Here is an 11,065-nt window from a genome sequence, read left to right on the forward strand (position 1 = left end):
GGTAATCAGAGTAAGTGACAGAATACTTAAGATTAGAATAGTGCTTCATCATAGATTAGCAACCATTATATCGGCCTATGCCCCTCAGCCAGGGCTACCCAATGGACAGAAAGACAGTTTCTATGACACCCTACTGCAGACCACCTCATTGACGAACGACAGGGACCTTCTCTTTGTGGCTGGTGATTTCAATGGGCATGTTGGACGACATGCTGGGGGCTTCCATGGCGTGCATGGAGGCTACGGTTATGGTTCCCGCAACGAGGAGGGAACCAGGCTGCTGGAGTTCTGCGATGCGAATAGTCTTATGATCTGCAACACTAACTTCAGGAAACCAACAAGCCACCTGGTCACCTACCGATCGGGCCGGCATGCTAGCCAAATCGACTACATCCTCGCCAGAAAAAGGGAAAGATGGCTGCTTATAAATGCCAAAACCTTCCCGGGCGAAGAATGCACCCCACAACATAGACTGGTAGTTAGTGACTTTAGGATCAGGACTAAGAGGGCGACTAGAAGACGACCAACATGGAGAAGAAGGGTCTGGAAGCTTAAAGACCCTGCGAATGGACAGAGATTTAGAGATATGTTACTTGAAGCCTTTGACGAAGTGGAAGGGGGTATAGCTACACATGGGGTAGAAGACAACTGGACGTTTCTGAGGGACAACCTGCTGAAAGCCGCTGACCAGATCTGTGGCTGGTGCAAAGTCCCCTAAGACCCAAAATAACATGGTGGTGGAACAATATTGTTGATAGGGCTATTAGACAAAAGAAACAGGCTTGGAAGGCCTGGAAGAACGGTGGTAGCAGGGAAGTGTATCAGACTGCCAGAAGGGAAGCTAGGAGACAGGTCTATCTAGCCAGAGGGGAAGCAGATAAAAGAAAATTTGCCAATGTCCTGCGCCGTGAGGATGAAAGACTTGAGGTATTTCGTGTTGCAAGACAGTGTGTGAGAGAGAATCGAGATGTGGTAGGAGAGAAATGTGTTCGCATGGAGGATGGTTCACTTGCGTTAAATGAGGATGCAAAGAGAGAAGCTTGGAGACGCCACTATGAAAGGTTGCTGAATGAGGAAAATGAATGGGATAAAGAGAGTCTGCCGAATGTTGACCCAACAGAGGGACCAGCTATCCGAGTTGATAGTTCCGTGGTAGCTAAGGCAATTAGAAGCATGAAGACAGGGAAAGCCCCAGGCCCATCAGGAATTACTGCAGAGATGCTCAAAATATCTGGTAGTGTCGGCTATAGCATAGTCACCCGTATAGTTAACCAGGTGATACACGAAGGAGTCATACCCAATGACTGGTGTAGCAGCATAATAGTCAACTGCTACAAAGGTAAAGGCGATGCCCTAGATACAAATAACTACAGGGGCATCAAGCTGTTGGATCAGGTAATGAAGGTTACGGAGAGGGTTATAGCCCAGTTAATTAGAGAGAGAGTTAGCTTAGATGATATGCAGTTTGGGTTCGTGCCAGGGAAAAGTACTACTGATGCTATATTCCTGGTAAGACAGCTGCAGGAGAAATACCTAGCCAAAGGTAAGCCCTTGTACCTGGCTTTTGTTGACTTAGAGAAAGCCTTTGACAGGGTCCCCCGATCCCTTATCTGGTGGTCAATGAGGAAACTAGGGATAGATGAATGGTTAGTGAGAGCTGTGCGAGCCATGTACAGAGACGCAGCTAGTAAGGTGAGGGTTGGCAACGAGTACAGTGAAGAATTCCGGGTAGAGGTTGGGGTCCACCAAGGTTCAGTCCTCAGCCCCCTCCTATTTATCATAGTCCTCCAGGCAATAATGGAAGAATTTAAGACAGGATGCCCTTGGGAGCTCCTATATGCTGATGACCTTGCTCTAATTGCTGAGTCACTATCAGAACTGGAGGAGAAGTTTCAGGTGTGGAAACAAGGATTAGAATCGAAGGGCCTTAGAATCAACCTAGCCAAAACCAAAGTCCTAATAAGTAGGAAGGTGGACCAACCACAAACGACTTCAGGTAGATGGCCCTGCTCGATCTGTAAAAAAGGTGTAGGTAGAAACTCTATAAGGTGCACCAAGTGTAAGCTATGGACACATAAGAGGTGCAGCAATGTCAAAGGAAGGCTAACTAAGAAAATAGTTTTTGTCTGTGGCAGATGCTCAGGAGAAATAAACACTGGAAATGTGCAGAGTCCAACTTCTACCACGTTCCAGGGAGACAAACTAGAAGTAGTTGATAGCTTCCGCTACCTAGGAGACCAAGTCAGTAGCGGGGGTGGGTGTGCTGAAAGTGTAACTGCTAGAGTAAGAATAGCCTGGGCAAAGTTTAGAGAGCTCTTACCCCTGCTGGTGACAAAAGGCCTCTCGCTAAGAGTAAAAGGCAGACTATATGATGCGTGTGTACGTACAGCCATGCTACATGGTAGTGAAACATGGGCCGTGACAGCTGAGGATATGCGTAAGCTTGCAAGAAATGAAGCCAGTATGCTCCGATGGATGTGTAATGTCAGTGTTCATAATCGTCAGAGTGTAAGTACTTTGAGAGAAAAGTTGAACCTAAGAAGTGTCAGTTGTGGTGTGCAAGAGAGACGGCTGCGCTGGTATGGTCATGTGACGAGAATGGCTGAAGATAGTTGTGTGCAAAAGTGCTACAACCTAGCAGTTGAGGGAACCTGTGGAAGAGGTAGACCCAGGAAAACCTGGGACGAGGTGGTGAAGCACGACCTTCGAACTTTAGGTCTCACCAAGGAAATGACTGAAGACCGAGTCCTATGGAAGTGTGCTGTGCATGAGAGGACCCGGCAGGACTAGTCAGGCCATATCCCGTGGCCCCTACCTGGGACGTAGTCGATCCACCTGTGCATACCTTCCTTCTTGTGACACTTGTGAAGACCTGCTGAGGCAAGTGAAAATCAATCAAAATAGATGAACATCAATGGAATTTGTATCTTTGTGGTACCAGTGCCTGTGGCACACAAGAAAACCGTCCGAACGTGGCCGTAGCCAGTACCGCATCGACTGGCCTCCGTGCTGTGGGAACATGGTGGCACATAAAAACACCATCCGAAGACCCGGCAAGACTAGTCAGGTCATAACCCGTGGGCCCTACCTGGGACGTAGTCAGTCCACCTGTACATACCTTCCGACTTGTGAAGACCTGCTGAGGCAAGTGAAAATCAAATCAAAATCAAAACAAATCAAAATAGATGAACATCAATGGAATTTGTATCCTTGTGGTACCAGTGCCAGTGGCACACAAGAATCCATCCGAACGTGGCCGTAGTCAGTACCGCTTGTGGTACCAGTGCCGGTGGCACACAAGAATCCATCCGAACGTGGCCGTAGTCAGTACCGCTTGTGGTACCAGTGCCGGTGGCACACAAGAATCGATCCGAACGTGGCCGTAGTCAGTACCGCATCACTGGCCATCGTGCTGTGGGCACATAACAAACACCATCCGGTCGTGGCCGTTCGCCAGCCTCATCTAGCACCTGTGTCGGTGGCACATAAAAACACCTTCCGAAGACCCGGCAAGACTAGTCAGGCCATAAACCATGGCCCCTACCTGGGACGTAGTCAGTCCACCTGTGCATACCTTCCTCCTTGTGATACTTGTGAAGGCCTGTTGAGGCAAGTGAAAATCAAAGGCCTGTTGAGGCAAGTGAAAATCAAAATCAAAATCAAAATCAAATCAAAACAAATCAAAATAGATGAACATCAATGGAATTTGTATCTTTGTGGTACCAGTGCCGGTGGCACACAAGAGAAAACCAGAGAAAACCATCCGAAAGTGGCCGTAGCCAGTACCGCATCGACTGGCCTCCGTTCTGTGGGCACATGACAAACACCATCCGATCGTGGCCGTTCGCCAGCCTCATCTAGCACCTGTGTCGGTGGCACATAAAAACACCATCCGAAGACCCGGCAAGACTAGTCAGGCCATAACCCATGGCCCCTACCTGGGACGTAGTCAGTCCACCTGTGCATACCTTCCTTCTTGTGACACTTGTGAAGACCTGTTGAGGCAAGTGAAAATCAAAATCAAATCAAAACAAATCAAAATAGATGAACATCAATGGAATCTGTATCTTTGCGGTACCGGTGCCAGTGGCACACACTTTGTGGTACCAGTGCCGGTGGCACACATGAGAACCATCCAGTGCCGGTGGCACACACTTTGTGGTACCAGTGCCGGTGGCACACATGAGAACCATCCGAACGTGGCCGTAGCCAGTTCCGCATCGACCGGCCTCCGTGCTGTGGGCACGTAACAAACACCATCCGATCATGGCCGTTCGCCAGCCTCATCTGGCACCTGTGTCGGTGGCACATAAAAACACCATCCGAGCGTGGCCGTCTGCCAGCCTCGTCTGGCACCTGTGTCGGTGGCACATAAAAAACACCATCCGAGCGTGGCCGTCTGCCAGCCTCGTCTGGCACCTGTGTCGGTGGCACATAAAAACACCATCCGAGCGTGGCCGTCTGCCAGCCTCGTCTGGCACCTGTGTCGGTGGCACATAAAAAACACCATCCGAGCGTGGCCGTTTGTCAGCCTCGTCTGGCACCTGTGTCGGTGGCACATAAAATCACCCACTACACTCTCGGAGTGGTTGGCGTTAGGAAGGGCATCCAGCTGTAGAAACACTGCCAGATCTGACTGGACTGGTGCAGCTTTCGGGCTCCCCAGACCCCAGTTGAACCGTCCAACCCATGCTAGCATGGAAAGCGGACGTTAAATGATGATGATGATGATGATGATATATAAATATATATATATACATATAGATGTAAGTATGTACATATACGTATGTGTATATATATATGTATATATATATCTACCCCCACATCCTCACTGCTACACCACACCACACACCAGCACACCACATCACATCACACCACCCCCACATCACTCTGCACACACTAGCACTGACCACATCCCAGCACCCACACCATCATCCACACACCTACACACTTACACACACACACACATCCACACATCAAAGTCACTAGCCCCTATCCACACAGACACATACTTACACACTCTCACATACACACATGCACCTTCATTTTGGGATCACCAGTACTTTATTATCTCCCCTTCTTCCTAGCTCTCCTGTCTAACTACCATTATCCAGCCATGATTGACTACTGACTCCAAAATTTTTTTTATTCTCTCTGTTTATTTCCTCATGTTCCTTTCTGTTGAAGAGCGTAGGCTCGAAACATAAATGATTTTCTCACCTTCCCAAGCATCAAACTAACACACCTGATTGTTGTTTGTACACCTGTCTTTGTTTTGTTTTTCTGTAAATTTCAACTATATATATATATGTGTGTGTGTGTGTGTATACATATATATAAAATACATACACACACACACACACGAGGGTGTGCTGAAAAGTTCTTGGCTTTGGGTAAAAAGAAATACAGGACGATCAGTTAATTATGATTTTATTTAACATATTCCCCTCTCAGATTCACACACTTATTGCAGCAGTCCTTCAGTTTTTCTAAGCCCTGTAAAAGTACTCGGAAGATCAGGCATCCAATCAGGCCTTTCGCAAAACTCTTAAAACCAGGAATTTTTCAGCACCTCCTCATATATATATGTATTTATACAATATTTCTTGAAAATTATGCCCAACTGTCTGAAAACTGAAAAAAACCCCAAAAAGACAGAATAGTTAAATGGTCACAACTGGAATGTCTTTTATTATGGGCCTGCTTGATGAAGGCTAACCTTTGAGCTAAATAGAAAATATGAAATGAAAGAGATAGAGCTTAGAAGTGTCTGCTTGTTATCTATTCTTTAACCCTTTAATGTTTAGATTACTCTGTTAAATATAATACTTTTTCACTCAAATTGTTTTTAATTAATCGTGCATTATCTTATAGCTTTGAGATTTCAATGATGTGATTGTTTATTTTTAGAATGTCAATGTAGGTTAAGTGTGAGAGGCTAGATATCACTTGTTTGAATATAAAACATATCAAAATCAAATCAAACCACAATCAAATGGAAATTGTAGTTGTGGCTGATGCTAGCACTGCCTGTCTGGCTCTCTGTGCTGATGGCACATAAAAGCATCATCCAAATGTGGTTGCCCCCTTTGGCCCATGTGCCGGTGGCACATAAAAGGCACCCTCTACACTCTCAAAGTGGTTGGCTTTAGGAAGGGCATCCAGTAGTAGAAACACTACCAGATCAGATTGGAGCCTGGTGCAGCCTCCTGGCATTCCAGACCCCCAGTTGAACCGTCCATCCCATGCCAGCATGGAAAACGGACGTTAAATAATGATGATGATGATGATGATGATGATGATATGGCCGGTTTAAACACTAAAGGGTTAAATTAAGCCATTGGGGTAAAAGGATTCAATTGCAAATACAAGCTGTTGAAATGGGGATCCTTTGAAGACTCTCTGGAGTAACATTGCTTGACAGGGTGGTGTATAGCTCAGGGATCAAGTAGTCACTCAAAGTTGAGCCACTATTTCTCTGTATCGAGATTTCATAGTTCCAGTACTGCAGACATGTCTTTGATTAGAACATTACAGGGAAGAATCACATGATGGATTCTTCAAGCTGAGCCAACTGTCAGGACCAAGAGCCAGATGGTTGGGTGATACCATACCTGGGAATCCAGCTGGAAAATGTAATGATGGTTGCTTATGTATAAGACCCTATGGAGGAATTACCTTGCAACCTTACCCCCAATGACCCCTTCAGGAACGGTGGGCAGAAAAAGTGGATGGATGGATGGATGAATAAAATTTTGAATATCTTCAATAGAGTTTTTAAGTTCATAAGCAGCCTTTGACTTTTTCTGTTCAAAAAAGGTTTTTCAATCTAATATTTACATACTATTTACTTAATGATTTTTGTTTAATTAGAAATTTGATTTTGATAAATTAGATCATTTTGATAACTTACAAGTTCATGTTGATTCATTTTGATAATTCTCAATTTATTTTGATAAATTTCAAGTTTTTTTTATAAGTTCTGTTTGATATATTGGTAAAATTCAGGTGTAAAAAGGTTGAATTAAGATTCATCCTTTAATTTGGAGGTTTCCAAAAAAGATGTCTAATATTGATTCTTCATATTTTACTGGTAGTTTACAGGCGTAAATTTGCGAATATGAAAATAATACTTGTATATGATATGTTGTGAATTTATGGAAAGAAATCCCATGAAACTCAACAATTTAATTAAAAATGGAGAAGAGATGTTAAAATATATTGTTAAAATATATATTGGTAAAATTTATTTAAAAAAAAGAGAAAATATTTCCAAAATTAATAATTTAAATATATAATAATAAGTTGGAGATTTTGGCACAGGGCCAATGAGTTTAGGAGTGGAGTACATTGCTTACATCGACTTCAGTCTTCAACTGGTACATATATATTGACCCTCAAAGTCGACCTCAGTGGAATTTGAACTCATGATGTAAAAATGAACACAATGCCACTAAGCATTTTGCCCAGTACACTAACAAATCTGTCAGTTCACTGTTGCCTTGTTAAATAATAATAATATTGGTATTAGAAGACAGTAAGCTGGCAGAATCGTTAGCACACCAGGCGAAATGTTTAGCAGTTTTTTGTCTGTCTTTATGTTCTGAGTTCAAATTCCACCAAGGTCGACTTTGCCTTTCATCCTTTCAGGGTCAATAAATTAAGTACCAGTTATGTACTGGGTCCAATCTAATTGACTGGCCTCCTCCTAGAGTAGAAAAGAATACTGGTATTAGGAACTGGAAGAATTGTTAACATGTTGTACAAAATGCTTACTGCCATTGCTTCTGGTTGTCTTTAACCCTGGCAAGGTCAACTTTGCCTGTCATCCTTTCAGGTTCAAAAAAAGATAAAGTACCGAACAAGTCACCAACCTCTTCTTCTAAAACAGTTGGTGACATACCAAAATTTCAAACATAAATTGTAATATTATTTACATTTCTCTTTTATTTTCTATTTGCAGTGTCCTCAACAAGAAAACTGGAATTCTTTTTCCCATTTCTTCTTGTTCTTGTGAAAAGCATTGCAAGTTACCGACATAATGGACAATTAGGTATAATATATTCTATCTTTTATCTTTTACTCTCTGCAGTCATTGGACTGCGACCATGCTAGGGCACTACCTTGAGGGGTTTAGTCCAGTCATTCCCAACTTTTTCACTACCAAGGACCCCTTTTATTTAAATGAGTTTTCCCATGGAGCCATTTTAATATGCTTATCCTTATGTGTATTTTTTTTATTCTTTTACTCGTTTCAGTCATTTGACTGTGGCCATGCTGGAGCACCGCCATTAGTTGAATGGGTCGACCCCAGGACTTATTCTTTGTAAGCTTAGTACATACTCTATCAGTCTCATTTGCTGAACTGCTAAGTTATGGGGATGTAAACAACCCAACATCGATTTTCCAATGATGGTGGGGGAACAAGCCTACATACACACACACACACACACACACACACACTCACACACACACATACACATATACAACAGGCTTCTTCCAGTTTCTGTCTACCAAATCCACTCACAAGGTTGCTACGCAAGCTACTTACCACAGAGCTATGCCTGTGCCTATATATATATATATATATATATATATATATATACAGCCTTGGCCAAAAATATTAGGCCACCCAATGTTTTGGGGTTCTGCTATCTCAATGTTAATGAAACTCATGTGTGTGGTAGATTATGGTATATTTCACAATATACATTAGTTTTAATATCTGGTTGACTCTCCTTTAGCATCAATTACTGCTTTTATACGATTAGGCATTGAATCAACTAGTTGCTTGGAGGTGCTAGACACAATTTTGCTCCATCCTTCTCTCAACTTCTGGTACAAATACTCTTTATTTTTAATTCTTGTGTTCCTGATAGCTTCGTCAAGAGTTCCCCATAGGTGTTTGGTTGGATTTAGATCAGGACTTTGAGCTGGCCAATCCATGGAAACAGTACCCTGTGTTTCAAACCATTGATGAGTATTCTTTGCTGTATGACATGGAGCATTGTCCTGTTGAAAGATAATACTGTTTTTCAACACTCCTGCATGCAATTTAGCAATTAATGGCTCTAAAACATCTGATAACATAGAAACATAGGTAGCTGAATTCATCCTTCCCTGACATAAAAACATTTCTCCGGGTCCTGTGGCAGACATGCAGACCCACACCATGATAGAACCACTCCCATGTTTTATGGTTGGTACCAGACATTCAGCCTTAAATGCTTCCCCAACTCTGCGATGCACGAAAATTGCACCAGATGTACCGAAAAACTGAGTAAAAACATGAAAAATAATATTATCTTTATGTTGGATACTTTTTTATATATCTTGGGCAACAAAGCAGTTACATTAAGTTTATATGTTGATTGAATACATGTACTATCTTACCTCATAGTTACTTTCATCGGACCATTTGACTTTCAGTCCTTGCTCACTAGTCCAATTTGAGTGGTTTTTGGCCCACTGAAGACATTTTTCCATATTTGCTTCAGGAACCCATGGCTTCTTCCTGGCTTTACAGCCTTTCAGACTGTACTCTACAAGCTTTCTTCTAACAGATCTTGATATTTGTGAAGTACTTGCCTCGTTGAAGTCTGCACAGAGCTCCGACAATGTTTTTCCCCTGTTTTTGAGTGACTGACGGATGATGGATCTGTCATCACAAAGTGATGTAACCTTTTTTCTACCTGTTCATTGTATTGTTTTGATATCAATCTGCCTGAAACTGCCCATAGTTCAAGAATCCAAAATCCATTTTGGAATGTCCTAGATTAAAATCTTTCAACAAAGAAGCCCATCGTATATGTATTTATATATGTATATGCATGTGTGTGTATGTGTTTGTGTGTCTGTTTGTCCCCACCAACATTGCTTGACAGTCGATGCTGCTGTGTTTACGTCCCTGTAAGATAGCGGTTCAGCAAAAGAGACCGATCGAATAAGTACTAGGCTTACAAAGAATATGTCCTGGGGTCAATTTGCTCAACTAAAGGTGGTGCTCCAGCATGGCCACAGTCAAATGACTGAAACAACTAAAAGAATAAAAGAATAAAAATCAAATTATTCAGTGACTGAGATTGTGTGAGTGCAAGTATGAGTGTGAGTGTAAGGATTGAGTAAGAGAGAGAAAGGAGAAAAGCAAGGAATAAAATATAAGATTGGTGGTTTTGTGTGTGTTTATTTCTTGGAGGAGAGGAAATGAAAAATTGAACTAATTTCCTCCTCCTCTTCTTTGCAATGTTACTGTTATCAATACTACAACTACTCCTCCCACCTCACCACCCCACCACCACCACCACCACCATCACCACCAACACCACCAACACCATTACTATTACCATAACTGCCACCACCACCACCACCACCACCACCACCACAACAACAACAACAACAACAACTACTACTACTACTACTACTACTACCACAACCACCACAACCACCACAACCACAACCACCACCACCACTACTTCTACTACTTTTTTCTTCTCCCACCTCACCACCCCACCACCGCCACTAACATCATCGCTAACACCACCATCACCACCAATGCCAACGCCACCACCACCACTACCAACAACAACAACAACAACACTATAACTACAACCACCACCACCACCACCACCATCACTACTACTACTATTACTACTATTACTACTACTACTACTACTACTACCACCACAACCACCATCATTCTATGTACCAAATTCGATTGAAAAAGAGATCAACAATTAGCACACAATAATGGTTTGGCATATATTTTTGTCAACTGCTTTAAAGCCTGCACTGTTTATTTATGTAAACTGTCATCTCTGCGAGGACCATAAATTCAATGTAACTGGCATGGCTGGATGTGACTGTAATTTCCATGAAGGACCAGAAGAATTTGCTGAATGTATACAAATTGGTAGGAAATCATAGTGGAAATGGTGGTGTAACAGCCAAAACTGCTGTTTTTGTACTATTATGGTAATGAAGTCTTGAACTGAGTTGGAAATATTTACATGAAGCGTCTAAAAAAACCTATCAGATTCCTTGAAATTTGCATGGTGGCCTTTGTTAT

General features: G+C 42.6%; 1 protein-coding gene across 1 annotated transcript in view; it reads left to right on the forward strand.

Annotated features, from left to right (window-relative positions):
- Positions 1–11,065, forward strand: part of LOC115220956 (cubilin) — a 96,617-nt gene that overhangs the window by 57,228 nt on the left and 28,324 nt on the right. The window contains exon 2 of the mRNA XM_029791166.2: positions 7,964–8,053. Within this exon, the coding sequence (XP_029647026.1) occupies positions 7,964–8,053 (90 nt within the window). The remainder of the gene's footprint in view (positions 1–7,963; positions 8,054–11,065) is intronic.

The sequence above is a fragment of the Octopus sinensis genome, linkage group LG17 (assembly GCF_006345805.1).
Source record: "Octopus sinensis linkage group LG17, ASM634580v1, whole genome shotgun sequence".
Lineage (NCBI taxonomy): Eukaryota > Metazoa > Mollusca > Cephalopoda > Octopoda > Octopodidae > Octopus > Octopus sinensis.